Source organism: Lepidochelys olivacea, assembly GCF_965140295.1.
Source record: "Lepidochelys olivacea isolate rLepOli2 genome assembly, chromosome: 4".
NCBI lineage: Eukaryota > Metazoa > Chordata > Testudines > Cheloniidae > Lepidochelys > Lepidochelys olivacea.
In genome coordinates, this window is record NC_140414.1 from 128,924,206 (window position 1) to 128,948,749 (window position 24,544).

General features: G+C 40.9%; 1 protein-coding gene across 2 annotated transcripts in view; it reads right to left on the minus strand.

Moving 5' to 3' along the window:
* HTT (huntingtin) overlaps positions 1-24,544 on the minus strand; it is a 183,800-nt gene that overhangs the window by 117,903 nt on the left and 41,353 nt on the right. For both annotated transcript variants that reach the window (XM_084626754.1, XM_084626753.1), the window contains exons 13-22: positions 23,251-23,374; positions 22,879-22,997; positions 21,524-21,635; positions 17,958-18,098; positions 12,600-12,758; positions 12,405-12,502; positions 9,782-9,921; positions 9,006-9,069; positions 7,744-7,844; positions 5,423-5,569 (exon numbers count right to left, since the gene is read on the minus strand). In XM_084626754.1, coding sequence (XP_084482880.1) covers positions 5,423-5,569; positions 7,744-7,844; positions 9,006-9,069; positions 9,782-9,921; positions 12,405-12,502; positions 12,600-12,758; positions 17,958-18,098; positions 21,524-21,635; positions 22,879-22,997; positions 23,251-23,374 — 1,205 coding nt within the window. The remainder of the gene's footprint in view (positions 1-5,422; positions 5,570-7,743; positions 7,845-9,005; positions 9,070-9,781; positions 9,922-12,404; positions 12,503-12,599; positions 12,759-17,957; positions 18,099-21,523; positions 21,636-22,878; positions 22,998-23,250; positions 23,375-24,544) is intronic.

Below are 24,544 nucleotides of genomic sequence, written 5' to 3' on the forward strand. Positions count from 1 at the left end.
GCTCAGGTCAGGCAAATGTCTTCTTCCCCGGCTCTGGCTCTCCCTTTTACAAACCTATTGGCTCAAATCCAGGCTGGAAGAAAGGGAGGCTCGGCTGAAATTAACCAACCCCAGCCATACTGGGCTGCAGTGTACAGAGCTGATCTTGGCGCTCCTTGTCCCAGTCTCCTGGTCCCAGGGAAGGGATAATTGATGCTAGGGTAACCATGTGAAGTTTTACTTTGTTCAGGAATTTGTTCAACTCCCTTAGAGCTAATATGGGCCTGAGACCTCCTTTTGTCTTGAGGGTCAAGAAGTAACATGAATAGAAACCTTTTCTCCTAAGGTCCAACAGTACTTCCTCTCTGGCCCCTGTCTGGAGAAGAGACTGGACCTCCTGCTGAGGGGCAGTCTTATGAAAGTGGTTCCTGAACAGAGACCGGGGGGGGGGGGGGGAGTCTGAAGTACATTGGATGGCACACACCTGTTCCACTGTGCTTAAGATCCTCTGCTCTGATGTTGTGTGCGTCCTGGCACCTAGAAATCAGGACAAAAAAAAATTGAAAACAAAAAAGGTGGGACGGAAGTGAGGAGACTGGTATAAAGTCCTCAACAACCCCATCAAAATGCCTGCCTGGAAGAGGTAGCTGGATGGGATGAGCTCACTGACACTAAAGAGAAGGGCGCCTTTTATAGCTCCTTCTCCTTTTCCTAGGCAGATCTTGGGGACACCAACGCTATGGTATCCTAAGGGTTGTTGTTGATGAAAATGCTTTCTTTTAGTCACTGGAGTGGTCACTGTTGCCCTGGAATCTTAAAGACTTTGAAGCCTGTCATTTCCCTCAGAGAACAGGGTAAGGCCTTCAAACAGAAGGTTCTGTATGATCTGCTGTACTTCTGTGGGTCATCCAGAGGACTGTAATCATGACCGCCTTCTCCTGGCACTGCTGAATCTTCACTATCCAGACTGTCCTGGACGGCAGTCTCAGCGACTAGTTAGCCCTTCTCCTCCACCACAGAGAACTCTTGCTTGAAATCCTCTGGTAATTTGAATCATAGAATATCAGGGTTGGAAGGGACCCCAGAAGGTCATCTAGTCCAACCCCCTGCTCAAAGCAGGACCAATTCCCAGTTAAATCATCCCAGCCAGGGCTTTGTCAAGCCTGACCGTAAAAACCTCTAAGGAAGGAGATTCTACCACCTCCCTAGGTAACGCATTCCAGTGTTTCACGACCCTCTTAGTGAAAAAGTTTTTCCTAATATCCAATCTAAACCTTCCCCACTGCAACTTGAGACCATTACTCTTCGTTCTGTCATCTGCTACCATTGAGAACAGTCTAGAGCCATCCTCTTTGGAACCCCCTTTCAGGTAGTTGAAAGCAGCTATCAAATCCCCCCTCATTCTTCTCTTCTGCAGGCTAAACAATCCCAGCTCCCTCAGCCTCTCCTCATAACTCATGTGTTCCAGTCCCCTAATCATTTTTGTTGCCCTTCGCTGGACTCTCTCCAATTTATCCACATCCTTCTTGAAGTGTGGGGCCCAAAACTGGACACAGTACTCCAGATAAGGCCTCACCAATGTCGAATAGAGGGGAACGATCACGTCCCTCGATCTGCTCGCTATGCCCCTTTGTCCTCAATTTAGCAATGTTCTCCCAGAGTATGTATTCTTATCGACTCAGGAGCGTCTGCTGGTTTGCAATCCCAAACTGCAGGCCTCCTAAGGAATAAAGTTTATGACCAAACGAGTCTAGTCTTTGCTCTTACCTGTGGAGGCTTGGTAACCCTGCCTTTCCCACTCATTAGCAACTCCTACTACAACAGAACACAGAGCTGGTGATAGAAAACGTGTATACCCTTTAGAGGGAACAAAATACCTCCAGTCAGCTCATTTCACTGTAAGAGCTAGGGAAGAGGGTGTCTGCCACAGAGTCTTGACCAGTTCCACGACTGCTTCATTGACTGGCAGATCAATCTTAGAAAGGGTGGCAAATATTAGAATGTTCACCAACTTGTGAGAATTCTTCAGTGCCAAAACTGAAACCAGTTTCAGTGGGTCCTGTGGTCTTCGGAGGAGATCAATCTCCCACTGCTTCATCTGGTGACAAAGACAAGGATGCAGCCAGCATCTGAAGTGGTGGCAACTCCATAATCTATGGTGGAGGAGCTACCCAAGAAGGCTGGCTGGCCAGGACCAGTCAGAATACTGGACACTGGAGAGATGCTCTTGGGGCCCAGTACCCATTTCAACGTCAGATATTGGAGAACAATGTTCCTGGTACTGTCACATCTGATGCAGTCCCCACAACTGACAAGATGGTTGAAATGAGGTCCTGACTAGAAGAGGGATGCCCCATGCAGCCCAGAGTGGCTACTGGTATGGACCCAGGACCCATCTTTATCCAGGCCATTGCTCTTTAGGGAAAGGCCAATGTTTGGGTTGCTGCATTATTCATGGCCCTGACGATCTTGAAGGAAGGTAAGTGCACTGTGCCCCAGGTGAGATACAGAGGGTTGCACTTCCAAGTCCGAGCAGTCAGAAGCTTCACATAATGGAGACACTGATGCTGACTCTACCAAAAAGAGGTAACCTGAACCTGGGGATGGCGATACCAAAGGAAGAAAGGGAGCCTCCCTCTTGATAGAACTGGTTTGAGAAGAGGACTAGATAGTGGTACTGGGGGCTTCTCAATGCGGTGAGGGTTGAGCCGTAGGTGCAGAAAGCAGTTGGATGGTTTCCAATGATGGTGAAACCTGCACCGAGACACTGCATATGCCTCTTGCGTAGATGGGAACAGCATCGACCGTTGGCTCCTCAAATGCTTCTTAGGGAACAGCCTCACAGACCTAGCACAGGCCCAGAGGCATCAAGCCCCTCTTAATAGGCGAGGCTCCTGGCGCAGCTCTCTCTGCTACATGCTTAGAGTCCTTGCTCCTATCTCATCTCAACACCAATGTGGAAGAACAAGATACTGAACCCAAGGAAGGTCTGGGTCTCTTCTACAGTACCAAGGATCAGGAACACGGAGCTGAAGATACATGTGATGGAGCGCTGTGTACAGATGGTGAAGTATTTGGGGCACTCTCCCCTCGCACTGTTTCAGCTGGAGGGTTGAGGTACTGCTTCCATAAGCAAGCGCTTGCGTTTCGCTGCTCTATCCTTACTGTGGTTTGAAGCCTTTGCAGATGTGACACTTGTCACTAATGTCAGCCCAGTACTGAATGAAAAGAAATGATCCAAAAGGACACAAACAGAAACCTAACACTAATTCACTTGAGAAACTAACAACTAACAATAAATAACAACTATTTATGATGAGTGAGAAATGCAAACGAATAAACAAGTCTGAGATTGCTCTGACAACCATCACTGGCAGTAAGAAGGAAGGGGAGGGGGAAGTTGGGGACAACTCTCTTATACCAGCACACAGCGCTTGTGGCAGCAGAGGGCACTCAAGCCAGGCTGACTGATACTGCTGAGGTGGGAAAAAAAAATCTGACATCTTTGCACGAGGCACACACACATCTACAGTGGAATTGCCATGGGAAATCACACAAAGAACCACTCAAAATTTCATTTTATAGACCCTTTTAAGACTATTACCATGCTTTAATCAGTCTAATATACTCATGTAAAATCAAAAAAATGCTCTTTCATAAAGCACATTTTGCACCTCATTATATGAGATTACATCTTTCATCACTGAATGTTTAATTTCATAGCATTTGGTAAACTTTAATATTGGAGAAAATAATATAAGCATAGAATTAAAATAACTATCACTTAAAGGTTAAACAGAAGAAAGCTCTAATGCAGCAAAACACCCTACTACGTTAACACAACATGCAATAGTTTTAAGGACGAAAAACCTTTTCCTCCAGATTAGAATACATTTGACTTATTTTATATTATTCCATTACATATAAGAGGTTTGGTTTTAAATGTAAGAGGGAAAAGAGATGCACTTGAAAACACAAATTATTTTAATAGACAGAATGACCAGAAAAAAGGGATTGATTTGGTATATATGAACAGGTCATATACAAAAAAAGACAGCAATTCATGGGAGCTGCCTTACCTAATGAGAACGGTGATCCATATAATTCAGTATTTTGTCAGAGACTGATCAGAGCCTGATGCTTCAGAAAAGTTTTTGGAAAACCTATTGTGCCATTTATGGAATTACCATCCTCCCAATACAGAAAGTTTCTTCCTGATCTCATCAGTTGATGGTTGAATTATGTCTTGAAACATGATGTTTATATCCCTTTTTAAAAACATATACTAATTTACTTATGGGTGGTTTCATTAATATAAAATGCCACTGCCATGGAGTAATGAGTTTCACGGATTTGAATTTTGTGTTAAAAAGTATTCCCTTTTATCAGTTTTAAATTTATTGCCTTTCACTTTCATTGAGTGTCCAATGGCAGTAAGGTTAAATGAAAGACAGATGTGACATTGGGTGCTCCAGATTATCTTATGCCATTCCTTATTTTAATACCTCTGCCACACTGCCTCTTCTTTGTCTCTTTTGAGAGCTAAACATTCCCAGCCTTTTCACTCTAAGTTTGTTCATTCTTCTAACCATTTTCATCATACATCTCTGGATCCCTTCTATTATTCCCATGTTTTTTGAGATAGGGTGACCAGTACATTTAGGCCACAAAAACAGATTTTTCAAGTTTCATGAAACCTACATCAATATGAATAGAATTAAGAATTATTTTTAAATTTTAATTAAAACAATTTACTTAACTATTTCCTTCTGGTGTTAGAATCATAGAATATAAGGGTTGGAAGCGACCTCAGGAGGTCATCTAGTCCAACCCCCTGCTCAAAGCAGGACCAATCCCCAATTTTTGCCCCAGATCCCTAAATGGCCCCCTCAGGGATTGAACTCACAACCCGTTAGCATTCTAGGCACAACAGCAATGTGCTTGTGGATGAAAACTAAAGGTTCAGTTCACTAAATAGACCGGTCTAATTTCACAGCTCAAGCTAAATGAAGTGCAAAATGTAAACAAACAGCAAAAATGACTGACAAATAATTAGATTTCTAGTATTAACTTTTAATAATTCTAATGGATTAGGAGCAAAGGGAAGATTTTTTTAAAACCATCACTGCAGTGGATAAAATCTCCTAAGTTTTGATGCTAATTTTAGGCTCTTATGTATAAAAGGCTTAATTTTCAAAGTGCTGAGGATTCGCAGCTCTGATTGACTCTAAAGGGTCTGCACCCTTGAAAAAAAAATCAAGCCTAAGACCTCAATCCTGAAAAGAGATACTGAAGTAAATGAAGATACTCACAGTGCATAAAATTAAGCACATGCTTAAGTCTTTGTGGCAACAACAGAGCACTTAACAGAATTTACACACTTAACTGTGGCCAGTGTTTCTCGAACTAGAGCAAGGCAAATGCAATTCTGCAAATACTGTACCTGGTGATAGTGCTCACTGCGAAGTGAGATGGAGGCTGAGTCTCATGCATTAGGAGTTTCAAGTAGACACTGCTTTGGTCTCTTGCCACTGCCACTACTGGATCAGCCTGTCCTTGGTCACAATTATAAAACAGCTTTGGAACAAGTCTTAAATAAAGCAGAAAACAAGTAAAATAGTAAGCAAATCCCTTTTTACAAAGATAGATATCACAAAAACTGATCTAATGTACAATTTAGGCAGACATGTGGGTAAATCTGTGTTGATTTTTAAAATGACAATTGTTACTCTAAACTCAAACTCACTTTCTCCTCAAACATTTACCTCAAAGGAATCATTTATATCTTTACTGGAGACTTGAAGACCACCTTCTTTTCCAATTTTACCTTTACCCTCACTGTCCTCTATTGTGGCCACTAGCATTCCAGTCAGGAATATAACAGATTTACACTGGAAACAAAGTAATTTAAAAATATCTGCAGCAGTGATTGGTGCTGAGTAACAAACAATTTTCTTCCCCTGCCTCTTTCCCTCTCTAAGACTGATCTCACTTCCAGAGTGAGAACACATGCCAAGAAGATCTTTAGCTTCTGACTCCAAATAATTCACAGAGTGACACATACACACACTCTGGCAAGTCAACTGACTAATTTTACCATGTTAGAAAAGCCGTAGTGCACTGAAAACTGAATGTTGAGTCAGATTTCTTGTGTAAACTATAGTGGGATGTTACAATTCATTTTTGTTAACATAGATGGAATTTAAAAGCACTAGACAATATAATTTAGTGACAGGATAACCCATTGACCAATACTTCCTGATTGTTCACCCTGGATTTTGAGGATCTCTCTTTTGCAGGCTTGTATAAACCACTTCAACTTCTGACAACAATTCTTTCCCAATCCCTGCCCTCTCCATTGTCACCCACTATTCTGGCAACTTTCCCTTCATTCAAAAGACAAAGGCAGACAAACAGTCTTTTGTGACACTAGCTTATGTGCTACACCACTGAATCAGACATGGACATGGGAGATACTGAAGAGTGGCACCCCAAGGATTAATCATGTAACTCCTTCATTTCCAAATGCCATTCTTGAATATGGTAGCCATAGATGATCTGCTACAGGATTGGCTGCTATAATTCCTTTCACAAGACTGAAAAATCAGTACAGTACCTGAACTTTAGTCCAAGCTTAACCACCAACTCCCTCCATGTCATTAAATAAATCACAACTTACTGGAGTCACAGTTTCCTCATCCGTACAGTGGAGATAATACACCTTATGCCTGGGGGAATTCTGTACCACTGCGTAATGCAGAATTTGTGCAGAATTAATGTTCTGCGCAAAATTTCCTTTTCCCCCCTCACAGAAATGGGCTGCTGGCTGCCACTAGTGGCCGCTGAACCCAGCAGAGCCCAGGTTCCCAGCTCCGAATAGAAGACACTGCTGAGGGGAGGGGGAAGAAGAGGGAGCTGGATGGTCCCAGCAGTTGCAGTTCCCAGCATGCCCTGAAGTAAGGAAGCAAAGTGCAGGCAACTCCATACAAACCTGGTACCCAGTATCAGGCTATTTCTCCCTCTGGATCCCTGGGGGAGGATGGGGTGAGAGTGTCCGGGATGGGAGGTGGCGGGGGGGAGAGGGGAAGAGGGCCACAGCTAGGCTCTGGCGGGGAGGAGGTGCAAGTGTCTCAGCTGGGGAGCACCCCACAGCTGGGCTCTGAGGGAGGAAGGAGTGCAAGTGTCTGGGCTGTGGGGGCAATCTGCAATTGGGCTCGGGAGGAGGGGGGGTGGGAGTCTGGCCCCACAGCTGGGCTCTGAAGGCAATGGGACAGAGACAGGAACGGGGTTGTCATAGGGGTTTCTTTAACTCTCTGCTCCTGGGGGAGTTTTTTGTGTCTGTAACAATACAGACGTAGATACTGTAAGGTATTTTGAAATAAATTACCAAAATAATTGAAACTAGTGTGATTATAGAGTGTTATTATGATAAATAAAATATGCAGAATTTTAAAATACTGTGTGCAGAATTTTTTGGCGCAGAATTAACACCTCAGGAGTATTGTGACGATTAAATGTTTATGCAATGCTTTAAAAAATGGAAAGTACTGTGTGATAATTCAAAACAAAAAGTGGTTCAGAAATAATGTATTCCTTCCATCACAAGTAGTGTATGTGTGTGTATAGATATATATATATCTATATATATAGATATAAAAAACAATTAAAATGTATAGTGTTAAGTAAGTGGTAAGTATTATTTAGTTGCAGGTACATGGTGTATTAGGCTAGCATATTATTAAAAACCTTTGTTTTAGCTTATACCTCATCAAAGAAGCTGCAGCTATGTGTCTCACTCTGGGGTCTTCATCACCAAGAAGGTAAATTACAACACTGTTGAGCACTCTGTCCTGAAGTTTTAATAGCTATGGGAATAGATTAGTATAAGCAAAGATGAAACATCATAGCACATTTTAACTGCTCTGACGAACTTTACAGATTATTAAAGATGTATTTTGTAGAGCCAACATGTAAAAGTATGTTTCCTTTGTAGATAGAAGTTACCAATATAACAGTTTTACTTCTACATTGCTGAACAAACTGTTTATTTACCTAGGGAAATAATCTGATTATAACTTTTTAAAATCATACTATAAAGCTCTGTATTTCAGTAGAAAAGGAACTTTACGCCCAGTACTAAGAATTAGGCCATGATTCAGCAAAGCACATGCATGAACCATTGGCTTCAGCAGGTCTTAAGCACCTGATTAAAATTAATCATACAACAAAGTGTTTTACTGGATCAGTGCCTTAGCCCCCAACCATAATGCTTTGATATAATATACAAAAGATAGGCTTCTTACCTAAATTCCCTGTAAGGTGCGCTGCCACATGGGCACGCAGCAGCCTATTTAGCACTGCACAGGTGCTCAGGAAACCTGCCAGGGGACCTGCTGCAGATAGGGGAGGGACACCCCTACCCCGGCCTGAACTCAGCAGCGGCTGAGGCAGCCCAGATGTACCATAGCCCCCCTACACTGGTCCCAATTCTGCCACGGCCAGAGGAGGGGCGCCCATCCTGCAGCCCCAGCCCCGGAGCTGCCGCGGAAGGGAGTGACGCCTCTCCCACTAAGCCCAAGTGCTGCTGCAGGGAGAGACAGCTGGGGGGAATCCTCTCCCCCTGTCACAGCCCTGGAGCACCCTCCTGCACCCCAAATGCCTCATCCCCAGCCCCACCCCAGAGCTCGCATCCCTAGGCAAAGCCCTCATCCACTGCACCCAACCCTCTGCCCCAGCCCCATGCCAGAGCCCGCACTCCAACCCTCTGCCCCAGCCCTGAGCCCCTCATCCCTGGCCCCAACCAAGAGCGCACACCCCCAGCCAGAGCCCTCACATCCCTGCACTCCCACCCCAGCCCTGAGGCCCCTTCCTACACCCCGAACCCTTCGGCCCCACCCACACCACATGAATTTTGTTATGTGCACCAATATGGAGGTGGTGTGTCACACATCACCTCCATATCGGCGCACATAACAAAATTCATTCCGCATATGGGTGGAAAAATTAGAGGGAACAATGCTTCTTACCCCAGTATAATGATGAACACCTCTGTGCAAGTTGTCTGCTTTTCCTTCCAAAAAGCTGACTAATCTTAATAGGTAAAACGGACAAAGGCAGACCACGTTACTAACCATCATTAAAGTCACAAGAATTTTTCTTAAGTATTACACAGTGTAATTAATTTTTAAAAGAATTAAAATTTACTTTTATTAATTTAGGCAAAAAAGTCAGAATTAGCACATTTTAGTTAATCTGTTTCAAGAAACAATATATTGAAACAACATTCTAAAGTTTCCAGCATGCTGAACTAGGGCAATTTTTTATTAATTTATTTTTTAAAATAAGACTTCTATCTCAAAAAGCCTTTGGAGAGTAAGGGGATGTAAAAGCAAAGGCATAAGTGCAGTATTATTTACCCAAACAGTGTTTTGGAATAAGTGAAAAGTGGGAAATAGTTGACAAAAGACTAACAGAAGGAGCTTAAAAATTGTGCTGCATATCTGGGACTTCAATAGATTTCACAGGAATCCCCAGTTATTTTGAACACTGGGTCATATTTATCTGTTCACAGTTTCTTAGAAGACAGATTCAAGCGATTAAAAGAACACAGAGAAGTTGCTAATGTGCCCAATCCTGTAATCTCTGATGTTAATGGCAGCTTTCTTGTCAGTCTTGAGGATTTGTTTTATAAGAGGTTCATTAATTTTTCAAGCTATTTAAACTTCAATTCACAAGCTAGGTCTCCCATACTAGGTACTGTATGCACAGCCACAATACAACTTATTGAAATATGCACACTTACCGGAAATCTATCTCAGCAAGAGTTTCCAGAAGCTCTGTCCTTACTAGCCAATAAGAACTATTCTTCAGAGTAAGGAGGTCGATGATTAACTGTAAACCTAGTTCACTATAACTGCTACTGCACAAGCTCATGATGCAATGCTAAAAAGGTAGAAACAAGTTTTTAATTATTATGCTACCTTTTATGGATTTAGAGAGAGTCTCTTCTTGCACAAACTTTGTGCTTACACATATAAAAACCTAAAACCAACCTATTGCTAACACTTTAAGGAAACTGTTAAGCAAACTAGAATTAAGAATTATTTTTACATTTTAATTAAAACACTCATATTATTGTAGGTTTCATGAAACTTGAAAAATCTGTTTTTGTGGCCTAAATGTACCCTATCTCAAAAAACATGGGAATAATAGAAGGGATCCAGAGATGTATGATGAAAATGGTTCAAAGAATGAACAAACTTAGATACGAAGAGAGTGAAAAGGCTGGGAACGTTTAGCTCTCAAAAGAGACAAATAAGAGTCAGTGTGGCAGAGGTATTAAAATAAAATAAAAGCCTCTACAGGGGCTCGGCACGGAGCTTAGTCAGCTGCTAGGAAAGTCTGAAGGCTCCAAACTCTGGAAAGAGACTTCAAGACTCAGCAAGACAGGTCCTGAGGGGCCACGGTCTATAGGGCTTGAGGGTTACCTCTAACTACTCAAAAACCTCTTCCCTAGTGAAGTGATTCCTACGGGGGAGGGTGGGGGGGGCGCACGCGCAGGAGTAATAGTAAATTTAAATGTCAAAGCAAAAGACTGAGTCATACCTCCTTGGTTTTATCCCCAGTTATGCGCTGACTCACTAGGTGTTCTTGGGCAAGTCATGTAAACTTTCTGGATTCTTCTACCTCTATGCCTCACTTTACCTGCCTACAAAAGTACTGTAATATACTTCTCTCTGAGAATGAATAGCTGTAAAGTGCTTTGAATTACTTATGCTGAAGGAGACTAAGTGTTATAATAGCAGAATATGCTTAATTGAGGACTATCCAAATTTAAGTGTCCAAAGTCACATCCGGCCATCCCTGCACCTCCCTAAATTTTCCTGTTTTAAAAGACTCTACACCACACTTTGAGCAACATTGCCTAAATTTAAAATGGGGAATGCCACTGGAACCAGTAAATCTCTAAAAAATAGAATGAATTTTAAGTGCAATCACTGTATACATATACACACAAAAACATCATGGATTACCGGGTAAAGAGCCCAGCTTCCATAAAATGTGAACGTTTTCACACATTTAAACTACTACATTTCATTGACCGGAGTTCCTCTCCTCCAATTCCATCCTAGACACTCTCTAATGTGACTTCTTGTGCTCCAATTAAAGTGCTCTCGCCAAAGTCTAGTGACCTCTGCCTAGCCAAAGCTCCAAATCAGTAATCCAACCTCATTTTCCTTGATCTGTCAGCCACCTTCAACACAGGGAACCATACTCCTATTCTTGAAATCTTGTCCTCCTTGGCTTCTGTGATTCTGCCCTCTCCGGATTCTCCTACCTCTCTAATCGTTCCATCAGTGTATCATTGCTGCTCTACAACTTTCTGTGAGGTTCCAAAAAGTCTTTGTTCTCTTCCTCTTCTCCCTCCACACCTTATTGCTAGGTAATCAGACCCACAAACACATATTCAACTACCATCTCTATGCTGACGACTTAGAAATTACCTCTACTCCAGACCTGTCGCCGTTTGTCTAACCTAAAATTTCTGCTTGTCTGATTTTTCTTCATTGGTGTCTAGCCATCAACTCAAGCTCAACATGGTTTAAATAGAGCTCTTAATCTTTCCCCACAAACGTGGGATTATCTTTGACTCTGACCTCTCTCTCTCTCGGTCCCCAAATCCAAGGTATGTATAAATCTTGCAGAATCTTCTGCATAGCATCTCTAAGCTAGGACCTGTCCTATCCATCCACACAGCTAAAACTCTGCTCTCATCATCTCGCTTACTGCAATGCCCTTTCACTGGCCCTGACAAATGCAATCTTGTGCCACTTATATTCATTCAGAATGCTGCTGCAAAGATCATTCTTCTGACTTGCCACTTTAACCATATCACCCCTCTCTTTTAATCCTTAAGATGGTTTCCCCCTTTTTAGTGCATCAAACATAAGTTGCTTGTCTTGACTTCCAAGACTCTCCACAATCTTTCTTTCACTACCAAATGTTAACTCCCACCTATTATCAACCAACTAATCATGTCAGCCTCCACTGCCCACTTACTAAAAAATTTTCTCTTATGCTGTCCCTCATGCTTGGGAGCAGCTCCCAGTGAACCCCTACAAAGCTCTCTCATTATCCTCTGAATTCTCCTTGACTATGATGCTTACAAAAAATTGGAGAATGATTAGGCCACTGGGTGCATTAATAACTACTGCCTATCATGCTAAGCAAAATTATTTCCCTGTATTCTTCCATCAGTCTGTATCCATGTGCTTTCTCCTCTCATACTTTGACTGTACGCTCTTTGGGGCTGGGACCATCTTTTCATTCTGTGTTTTTACAGCACCTAGCACAACAGAATCCTGGTCCATGACAAGGGCTCTATGGTAATATAAACAAAAAACAACAATAGAAATTTTGTTTACCCTCACAGCTGCACAAGCCAGTTTGCATGTAACTGAGGATTCATCTTTCAGAGTTTTCTGTAAGAGAGGTATACAGTCTACCAGAGAAAAGAGATTTCCTGAAAGAAAGAAAGAAAGAAAGAATAATGAAACAATAAGGGCAATGTTTTCACTACATGCACCAAAACAACCCCCTCAAAATAACTCAACTGTTACCTGTTGAACTTCTGACATTTGCTAGCCAGTTTTCCACATCAAACCGTGATTTATTGAGAATGGAATAGACAATGGTTCCACAGAGAATGGCAGTAGCTCCTCTAATCTGGGGATCTCCATGATCAATATAGTTCAAAACATCCGATACATACTGCTCTTCTGAGAAAACAAGTTACAACAACTACTTTATTTTAAAAATATTAGTTCTAGGATTTAACAAGCCTTCTACTGACATTGCTTACAAAGAATGTAAAATAGACTGCATTAAATCAGCTATAATAAACAAGACACAAAGCTTCATCAAAAACAAATAAAATGAAAGCATCATCCAAGCATGCACTAAATTCATAATGAAGCAGCAGTTTTAGAATGATAATTGTGGCCCAATTAATATCTAACATAGTATAGAACAGGTATTGTGTTAGAAGACCACTCGAACAATTTATTCCATGACTAGAAATCTTAAAAAAAAAACCACCCAATCTTGATTTAAAGAAAAAATTATGTATATAAAATATATAAAAATCTAGTTCAACTAGAAGTTATTGGATCTGATACAAGAATTACTTGGTGAAGTTCTATGCTCTGCATTATGCAGGAGGTCAGACTAAATGGTCAGAATGGGCCCCTCAGACTTTTAAAATCTATGAAAATTTTGTCCTTGCAGGATCTAGTAGAAGAGTCCTTGCTCTTCTCCACCTCCAATCGTATAATATTCTAGCATGGCTGTACGCATTACCACCACCAAACCTTCAAAGGACTGCTTTTAAATCTTTATAGTGAAGAATTTTGTTTTTTTAATATAGATATGAGATACACCAGTTTACTAAATTATTCATTTCTTCCCCCATTTATCTTTCCATTTCACGTAAACTTTCTAACCAAATGCAAAAATTTGTTCCATACTAGGCCTGCAAGTACAAACGACGTTTAACAAATACTGTAATTACTATCTGATTCTACTGTAACAACCCAGCACCAAAAGTCAGACACGCACACACACACCAAGATTCCAAGTAGAAGCCAATAGCAACAAGAATCTTCAAGAGTTAAGTGGTTAAAGCCAGAGCTGGGAGAAATTTTTCATTCAAAACAGTTTTTCAGTGAAAAATGACTTTTCCCATCAAAACAACACTTTTCATTGGAAACATCCATTTCTGACAGAAAAATTCAGGTTTTTCATCAAAAATGAAAACTTCAAAAACCAAAAGTTATTTGGATTTCCATTGTTTGAAAATTTCATTTTTTTTCCTGAAAACTGATAACTTTTGTTTTTGATTAACATCTGAAATTCCGTAGAATTTTTTTTTAATTAAAATGAAAAAAAATTAATATTTTCATGGAAAATTTTTTTGCAGGGAAATAAATGCTTCATGCCTAGTTCTAGTTAAAGCATTCCTGAAAGATGGCCTCCAAAGGTTTTACTGAAAAATGCCATGTAAGAGAATGAGATACCCCCCACCCTCCACTGTTCCTCAGACATTCTTGTCAACTGCTGGAAATGGCCCACCTTGATTATCTCTACAAAAGGTTCCGCACCGTCGTCGTCCCCCCACCCCCTGCTGGTAATAGCTCACCTTCAGTGATCACTCTCATTACAGTGTGTACGGTAACACCCATTGTTTCATGTTCCCTATGTATATAAATCTCCCCACTGTATTTTCCACTGAATGCATCCGATGAAGTGAGCCGTAGCTCACGAAAGCTTATGCTCAAATTGGTTAGTCTCTAAGGTGCCACAAGTACTCCTTTTCTTTTTGCAGATACAGACTAACACAGGGGCTACTCTGAAACCTGTATAGTGTGTGCTGCAACATTTCCACTTGGTTTTCCTTGTCTGCTCTTCGTGGACTTATGTCAAACTTAACGTTTTCTGATTATTTTTATTTATTTATATTTAAAACAGGAGACTAACAAATACACCATATTGGCAGAAAATAGTTCTGCAACATCCAATTACATGTTTTGATCTAGTTTCTGGGTCGTAATCCGGTTACCCACAGACTTGCATCAAGATAGTTTTGCCATCATAACATGATGTTATCACAGACAGGATGTGATGGGAACTCTTGAGTAATTTTATACCATAAATTGGGTACTCTGGGTAATCAGTTTGCATCACAGGGTCTTCACAATAATTGCAGAGGTCCTTCCTAACTATGGCAGAGTAAGCTTTTAATGGCTCCTGACAGAGGGAAGTTGATTAAGGCCTTTAAATGCTATCACAGTAAGTGTTAAACAAAAAATAGTAAAAATGTTCAAGACCAAGTGCTGTGCAAATTCAGCAGTTCTTCAAATTTAAGTAAAGCTGCTATTTAGAAACCCACTACCTAACTACAAAGATACCTAAAAAGCACCAACCTGGATTTTTTTTAAAAAAAAATCATATCCGTAAGTTTCAGGTCATTGTGATTTAAAGTTAAGTTATAAAGCCCTTTAGTGAGCAAATTAAGATGTTTGGTTAGATTATTGCTAATACCATAAATTAAAGAAACCAAAGAGGGTTCAAAGCCCTTTTTGAGAGCAGCCTCCAGTTTTCTATCTGTGGGCTCTTCAGGGAAGAACTCACCTTCTGAGGGAATAACCTTATCCCTGGAGAGGGACATAACAGCAACATCGACCTCAGCAATACAGCCCTTTGGTTCCTGAATGTTATATAGTCCTAAGGTTGCTCTCGTTAACATGCTGGCCCTTATTAGGCTTGTTCCATTCATCCCTAATCACTTCCTCAAAGGAGGAGCAAAGGGGTACTGCAGCATCAGGGGAGGATTTTGAAACAGAGAAATTTACTCTGAGGCTTACTCACTGGAGCCTACTCAGGTTTCATAGCCAGACAGCTCACTTTCCTCAGTGGAGGAGGGCTGGTGGGCAAAAGGAAGACTCCCCTCTCCTGTATTTTTTGTGCTCTGTCTTTCCCATTTTAGCTTTTCACATTTTTTTTGTTTAACCTTTTTGCACACATTTTGAGAGCATAGAAGTTCTGATGTAGCTTTGGTGAGACCTTTTGCAGCTTACCTTCCCTAGGGCCTGGAACCCTCTTCAGCAGTCTGTCTCAGAATCCTCAGCCACAGGGTCCCATTCCCCCTGGGACAGGGGAGGGATGTAACTCATTGTCACAGTCTTTCTGGTTGGAAGGGGCTGATTAGAAGCCCGGTTTCTTTCCTCAGGGTGCTCAGTGCCCACTTGGAAAGTGGGGGGATTTATGGCCCCATGGACTTCCCTTCTTTCTTTTGCTGAGGTCCCCTCGGACTTACCCCAAATCAAGTGGTCAGGATCCTTGCTTTTGGAACCTCTCCCTGCTCTGCACTGGGGTTTCTGATCCATTTTTCCCCAGCTGGAGTTACAGCTGCCTCAGTGGGTAGGGACCTATCTGACTCATTGCCCCAAGACCTAACGGAGTTCGGGGTGGACGGCTGGGTGCAGGCTCAGCACAACTCTTCATCTGCTGAGCCTGGGAAGGCTACCTTACATATAGAGCACTGCCTGGATTTGCTCTAGTGCTTTTGCCGCTGCGCTTCCATGCCTTTAAGGGACAGAGGAGCCTTCACAGAGAAGCTGCAGTAGAGGCTCAGGGAGAATTGAGCCCACAGGGGGTTAACCAACCCAAGAAGGAGGAGGAGGACAAAGACTAAGGAGGAGGAACAGCTCTCCACTGCCCAAAAAACTGGGCAGTAAAGTTAAAATAGAAGGAATAAGGGAGGCAGCAAAAAAAACCCACCATTGTCTGCTGCTGCAGAGACAGACAGACAATCTGGTGACCAGACCACACAGCACCAGAACAGTGACCCTCCTCCATGAGCTACAGATAGAGGAGCGCAGCCCAGATACCCAGAAAGTGAGAGACAGTAGGCTGCAGAAACTAACTTTTCAAAAAATAGAAATACCACAATTATGATCACCTAGTCTGACCTTCTGCATAACACCGGCCATAGAATTTCACCCAACTCCTGCATCAAACCCCTGATTTCTGGCTGGCTAGAGTATCTCTTTTAGAAAGACATCCTACCATGGTTTAACTTGAAGTGGAGCAGAATCCACGACGTCCCTAGGTAAGTCATTCCACTGATTAATTATACCCTTAAAAATCTGTATCCTATATTCTGTCTGAATTTGTGTAGTCTCAACTTTCAGCCATTGGATCTGGTTATTCTTTTGTCTCCCAGATTAAAGAGTCCAAAATCATCATCAGAAATCTTTTCCCCATGTATCAGAGTAACAGCCGTGTTAGTCTGTATTCGCAAAAAGAAAAGGAGTACTTGTGGCACCTTAGAGACTAACCAATTTATTTGAGCATGAGCTTTTGTAGCTCACGAAAGCTCATGCTCAAATAAATTGGTTAGTCTCTAAGGTGCCACAAGTACACCTTTTCTTTTCCCCATGTAGGTACTTAGATTATGATCAAGTCACCTAACCCTTAAACTCCTCTTTGATAAACTAAATAGACTGAGCTTAAAGTCTTTCACTATAAGGCACATTTTCCAGATCTCTCATATTTCTTGTAGGTCTTTTCTGATCCCTTTCTAATTTTTCAGCATCCTTTCTTAAATTGTAGATAGCATTTTAAGTAATGGTCTCATTAATGCCACATACAGAGGTAATACCATTTGATATTTACATTTATACATCAAAGGATAGCATCAGCCCTCTTAGCCACTGCATCTTACTGGGAGCTCATTTTAAACTGATTATCAACTAAGTCCCCTAACTTCTTTACAGAGTCACTATTTTTGCAGGATAGTCTCCCATCCTAAGTCTGATCTATATTCTTTGTTCCTAGACATATAATTTTGCACTGAGTATAGTAATGGTGAGATCTAAAATAGGATTCTTGAAGTGTAACACTAAGGCTTGGTCGACACTTAGAAAAATTAAAACCTGTTAAAAACCCTAGAACATTTGTAGAATACACTGCATCCACACAGACGCACCAAATGGTTTACAAACAGTTGAGAAAGGGGCTAATCATTTAGAACAGATTACCGTTAGCATATTCAAATCTGATTAAACTAATTGGTTTAGTGCCAGCATAGCTGAGGACAAGCAGAGATGTTTTAATTAGTTCTCCTGCTACTGTCCCATAGTGCACTGGTACTGCTGCAAATTCTCGGTGTTCATCGCTTCTCATAGTTAAGTTGGGAAATGTGGGCATTGTAACTGAAATAGTCTAAGACACTAGTAGTGTGCACAGAGTAATACTTAAACTGATGTGACGTGGCTAGTATACATGTACTGAGTGAGCTCTGTGTACCCTAAAGAACTGAACTGGTTTAGACAAGGATTCAATTATGTATTAAAAAGTCAACAAGTTAAAATGTTTCGCAAAAAAGAGTAGGGAACTATAATGTAACCTCAACATACCATACTCTTCTCCCATGGTTTCAAGAGGTGTCTTATACAGTTTGCTGAAAAAAGATTCAGGATGAAGGGCAACAGCTGCTCCAACACAGCTTACTGCCAACGCTTTTACACTGACCCTCACATCCCTATCAGGAACTAAAGCTGTAAAAAAGAAAAAAAAATGTTGAACGTAAGTAACTACTTTCGATTATTAAAGAGAAAAATTAATATCCTGTTACAACTTAACCTGGACAAATACTATTGACGAGGTATTAATGCAGACCCAATAATTGCATCTAATTATTAGCATCATTTATACAGCACTTCCTTCCTAAAAAATTTCCGATTGCTAAACATTAGCTTTCTCCGTTCACTGAGAATGTGGGAGATGCATTAGCAGTACACAATATTAGATAGTTTAGGACAGGAAAGAATATATCAAATGACAGTGTGACACGCTTATCTAAGTTTCAAAACTACAGCTATCCCCACTGCAGAAGCAGACAAAATCCATGTAAAAAGAAGGAATGGGCATACTGCGCCAGAAAGCATTTTTGAAAATAGCTCCCTGACATTTTATTGCAGCATGGTGCATTCCAAAAGGCAAAATAATTGCTGTTTCAAAATACAGTATCCTAGATTATCTAAACTGTGTTAATTTGTACAGGAAATTAAGAAACCCATAAGAACTTTTATTAAAGGCATAAAAATGAAAGAATGTCTGCTTGTCACCCAAGCCTGTAATCTGGGCACCATCTCTCTTTAGGTGCTCCCATCCAATCTATATCTAAATACTGCTGATTCTTTCTGCACAACTTCTCTCAAATATGGCCTCTCTTATCCAGCCAAGCAACTAAAACACTAGTCAAAGCTCTCATCTCGTCTCTCGCCTTGACAAATGCAAGCTTTCCCCACTCATATCCATTCAGAATGCTGCTGCAAAGATCATTTTCCTAGACTGTTCGCTTTGACCTGGTCACCCCTCTTTGAATCCCGTCATTAGCTCTCTTCTCCATCTCCTCAAACAAACTGTTTTAATTCACTTTCAAGGCCTTCCACTATCAATATACACACTACCTATCATCTCTCACTTGCTATCGAGCTGTCGATGCTCACTTTCAATCAGCTCATGATGCCAGCCTGTGCTGTTCATGTGTTAAATTTTCAAACAAGCACTGCTGTGCTTTCTCCCATGCTGCCCTACACACTTGGGAGTTCCTTCCCATAAGCATCTGCAAAGCTTTCTCATTACCCACCTCAAAACTCTCCTTTGCCGTGAAAACTTGACCAAAAAACCAAAAAACAAAAAAAACAAAATAAATTTGACAATGGTTAGGTTTGTTACCAGGGACCACTACATGTCATGCTGATAAATTATATCTCAACTTTTCCTGGTACTTCCATGTCTGTCTGTATCCATCTGGTATCTCTTGTCATATACTTGGTCTGTAAGGTCATTGGGGCAGGGACCGCCATTTTGTTCTGAGTTAGTACAGCACCCGAACACATTGAAGTCCTCGTCCATGACTAGGGCTCCTAAGTGCTATGGTAATGTAAATAGTAATAATAGTAAGCAAATGTGGGTGAGGAAAGATTCCTTTTGCCTTTGTTAGTATTCTTACATTCTGAGGTCAAGCGGACAAGAATGAGGAAAAACAAATCAGTCACTCAGGTCTAACACAGCCACATCCAATTGAAACTGTAAGGAGAATTTCCACTGTGCAGAAATTATTTACCCAAATTGGAATGTGACTGGGACAGTGAGGTTGAGAAACTCTCCTACCCTTGCAGAAGTGCTATGGAGGTTTTACTATCCACAAATGATCAGGAATTGTGTGCGCTACATCTCATCTGAAAGAGGCCACCTCTAAAAACATCCCTCATATAATGCTGGGGTATTGGTTTAGGTTCTGACAGAGAGCAGAGTGGTACTAGTGATTACTAATAAGGCTAAGATTTTATCACAGATACTTTTAGTAAAAATCACAGACAGGTCACGTGCAATAAAGAAAAATTCATGGAAGCCTGTGACCTGTCCCTGACTTTTACTAAAAATATCCATGATAAAATGAGAAGGGGTGGGCAGATGCCAGGTGGCTGGAAGCTCCAGGCCCCTACACCACCACCTGCAGCTGGGAGCTGCAGGGTTCCCTCTACCCCCACAGTGGTGGGGAGTCACTGGGGTCCCCCTATGATCAGCAGCAGAAGCCGCCGGGGAGCCGCAGGGGTCCCCCATTCTGCTGCTGGTGTCCTGCATGCCGCCGCTGGCAGCCGGGGAGCTGCAGGGAATGTTCCCTGCCTGCGGCAGCTGGGAGCTTGGGGGCACCGCTGCCCTAGGTGGCAGGGGACCTCACAGCTCCCTGTTGTTGTGAGAGGCTGCTGGACCCTGCAGCTCCCAGCCGCCAGGGCTGAAGTCACAGAGATCTTCGGAAGTCACAGATTCTGTGACTTCCATGACTAAATCGTAGCCTTAATTGTTAATGTTTATAGACACAACTAGATTATAAGCTTTTCAGGACAGGAGCTAGGTCTTATTTCTGGGAGTCCCATAGGATGCTCAAGAACAAAATGAAAATAAGGTACCCCTCATGAACCAGTTCCTCCCAGGCAGAGCATAGGAGGAAGGTCTGGGTTTTGTTTTTTTTAAGTACAAAGATATGGAAATCAAGAGCCTGGGAAATAGTACTTAGATTTGCCAAAGACAGTGTGTGACTTTGGGTGAATCACTTCAGCCTCATATCACTCTTTTGATGTAAGTATGCTGATTTCACAGATGCATAAACCAGTTGTTTATTTCTAGAGTGCTTTGATATCTTGTGAGGAGAGTTGCTATAAATTATAAACACCACCTCCTAGAACAACAGAACAACCTAGGTTTTCCTTGAAGACTTCCCCTTCCAGTCTCCACACTAAGCTTATAAGAGAACTTATGAGAACACAGCTGACAGTAGTATAGCAAGTAACAAAGGTGGGGGGAGGAGGGTGGCTTCACTGATAGCAGGCAGTTCCACTCCTGCTGATGGCTCTGGTACAAGACAGAAAAATCCATTTCCTTCGCCTATGCAACAGCAGTCTAAGCAAGCTCCACCTCCTTGTTTCTAGTTGCTTTTACTAGTATCCCAGGCTTAACTATGCTACATAAAATCTAGACACCTATGTAAACCACTAGTAAAATGGAGGAGCACCTGGCATCATCATCATCATGTGACCTGCCAGCTCCCCACTGATTACAATTCAAGAATTGCAGTCTTAAGGAGGAGTTACAACAAGTTATCTGGTTATTTTACCATTTAAAACATCCTTTAAAATACTTTTTTTTTTTAACGTAATATTTGACTAGCAAGTTTACAGTAATATAATAATTTTACCAGGAACGAGCAGGTCAAAACTAGGTTCAGCAATTATGAAATAGGCTAGAAATCCTTTCAAAGCTCTTTACAAGCTGCTGTCATACTTTAAAGTCCTGTCATGAAAAAACAATACACTCAGCCGATGAAGAGCTGTCAAACAACTAGATGAAGTGATCACACTTTGTTTTGTATATTGAGGCAGACAGTAAGCCATCACTGTTTTTGAGAGCAACTTACCACCTTTCTCCCCAGTAAGTAGAAAAGAAGCAGATAGGAGACGAACACAGTGAACCAGAGGAGCAGAATTTCCATCTGTGTAGTGACCTATATCTCCCTTTATTCTGGAAGGCTGTTACAAAAAGCAAATCACAGATCTTATGTATGCTTTTAAGATTACGTTTAAATTAAAAAATCATAAAAGGGAACACAATTTAGAAACATTAAGTAATAAACAAGGATCCTATAAATCTATTTGCCATGGAAAACACACAGAATTTGCATTTTTACAGAGATTCTTTAATTTATATTTTTTGAAAAAAATAGAATCATGTACAGTAGCATAATCGGGGAAATGGGCAGGGCTTGGGCTGCCAGCTTAAAAATTGTGAATATATCCATTAAACATTGTGTTCAACTGACACCTATTTATATTACGGCTACGGAAATTAAAGTTCAGCATTTTATTTTAAACGTGGAAAAACATGGATTTTATGGGAGGCAGGGGTTTAATCAGAGAATTTTGGTTTTTTTTAATCACAAAAAACTAGGATCCCTGGTAATAAATCAGAGGCACATTAAATACATCTTCTATGAGAATACCCTAAAACCAAATATTTTTGCAAAGATGCCACCACCAGCACTAGAATTGTTCTTATTTCACAATGAAAACTATAATATGACAGTTCTGGTAGATAGTTATTTATCTAGACTTGCTGTTTGACAAAAGACTGTCCAGGAGACTCCTTCGACTACAAAGTTATGCTTTCTGGAAACAGAATATGGAAACCCAGCTCAAGATTAACTTCCTTCTGGAAGCTGCCAAATTTGTTTTATTATCTTAAACTGTATGACCAAGCATCTAGCATACTTTTTCAGTATTGGGGATTAATTTTTTTTTTCCATATAAAACTCATTGCATTCAACTTGAACTCCTTGGAAGTTCTTCGTTGTATATGTTCATCGCAGATGGTGGTCAGCTCAATGATATTTGAGCATCTCCTCTTTGCTACTCTTCATGCACACAGCAAGGGGGAATTCTTTTTCTCTCTACAGTTTTAACACCCTTAATTGCATGACTTGTCTATTTATGTTTGCCTAATAGTATACCATCTTTTGTATAAGTAAGTTGTCAAGATAGTGTATTTATGTGATCTAGGAAGTTTTAATTACAAGTTGGAAAGTTGATGACTGAAATGCACTTTTTTTAAGCTGGGACATACACTGTAAAGTATACCAACTATTGTACATATTACCAAATTATCTGCTTATAATGCAGAATTCCACTCGTTCTGTTTCATGTATGCTTGTTTTGAAAATTTAACAAACACACACCTAACTTAAAAACCCACCTCGAGTGAGAGAATGTGTCTTACCTTATTTTCATGATCACCAGATTCTACTGCTTCTTCTTTTGCCATGAATCTATCTACACTGCTGTCAGAAGGCTGCCTGCTATGGCCCGTGTTTTTCAATAAGCGTGGGTGCTGAAGGGCTTCAGAAAAAAAGCAATACATAGCACATTTAAGATGTAAATTAACATAAATGCAAATCACAGACTTTTAACTGAAGTTTATTGCCAAACAGTTAAAACTTGAACAAGTAAAATATGAAAATTCATCTTATACTTTTATCAGAATGTTCTTATATTTGTTTCTGGTACACATAAAACAGTAATCAGTCCTGCTGGAAATCAGATGAAAGATGCTACTATTTTTGTAGTTGATTTTTCCTATTTATCAACATACCAAGGGAAGAATTTCTGAAAGGATCTGAGGATTCATCATGGAGAACATTTGCAGCTTCATCTTCCTCATCTTGCAGCTGTCCAATCTGCATTCCAGAATACTGGCTTTCAGTACCCTCTAAAACCTAAGATAAACAAGAAGTGGACTTTTAGAGTAGACTAACTGAGTGCACAAGTCAGAGCACAAGCATGCAATGTTAGTAATTCAGAACTAGTTCCAAGCCAAAGTCAGTCTGATGCATGTTAGCATGAGCGTGCAGCTACGAGCTAGCCCCACACTTCTCAGATTCCTCATTTTTTCAAGATGCAATTGTGATCTCGATAGCTCACAGGCCTGATTTAGATTGGAGCCTGCCTCTGTAGTACTGCTTGGGCCTTTCTCATTGGTGTGACACAAACTGACCCTCCATCCCAGCTGTTATCAACCTCCACCACCCCCTTTTAAGGCCTCAACTTGACCTGAACAGTCCAGCTGCCAAACCCTCCAATGACCTCAGATGTAATATGTGGGTAATGGAAATCTAGCAGTGATCCCACTGGGCACCACAAAACATAGCCTGGACATCTTCAAGACATTCTCATTTTATCCCTTCATTCTAACTCAAATTCCAATGGAAATGAGTTTTTTAAAAAAATCCAACCCCTGACACTAATGTTATGGACCTGCTGCTTATTTAATTAAATGTAAAGAGACCACCACCAAAAAGGTAGCAAAACAACATTTCACAGCTATACTATCAGAAGGCAACTGTTAATTTCCTAGCTGCAAAATGCCATGTAAATCATTAAAGTGAAAGATAGCAATTAAGCTGTCAAGAAATTTTAGCTGCTTAGACTATGATATGCAAATAAATACACAAACAGTATGCTGATTGAGTCAGTTACCTTTAACATTCCTATCATGCACTGGCCAGGACACGACTATGGACAGTCTCTTGTCTTTAATTTATGAAAGTCTAAGATCCAACCATATAATTATGGAACAAATCTTTATCATTTAATAATATTTCTCTTTAAAATATTAAAAGGACCTGAAAAGGTCCTCTTCTGCATACAGCAAATCCCAGACTTACAAAAATTAAATAAGCATGCAGAAAGACGCAGTGACACCTCAACCCCCATTCCAACAACAAACTAGCTAGAAACACCCTTCACTGTTTTTATGACCTCAATCCTCTATACAATGCAAATAAAAAGCAGCCTATAAATTTAAAAAAAAAAAAACACAGTTAAGTCGGAAAGCATTTAAAATATCTAACAAAATACCAAATTAAAATGACATATCTTCAAGAGAA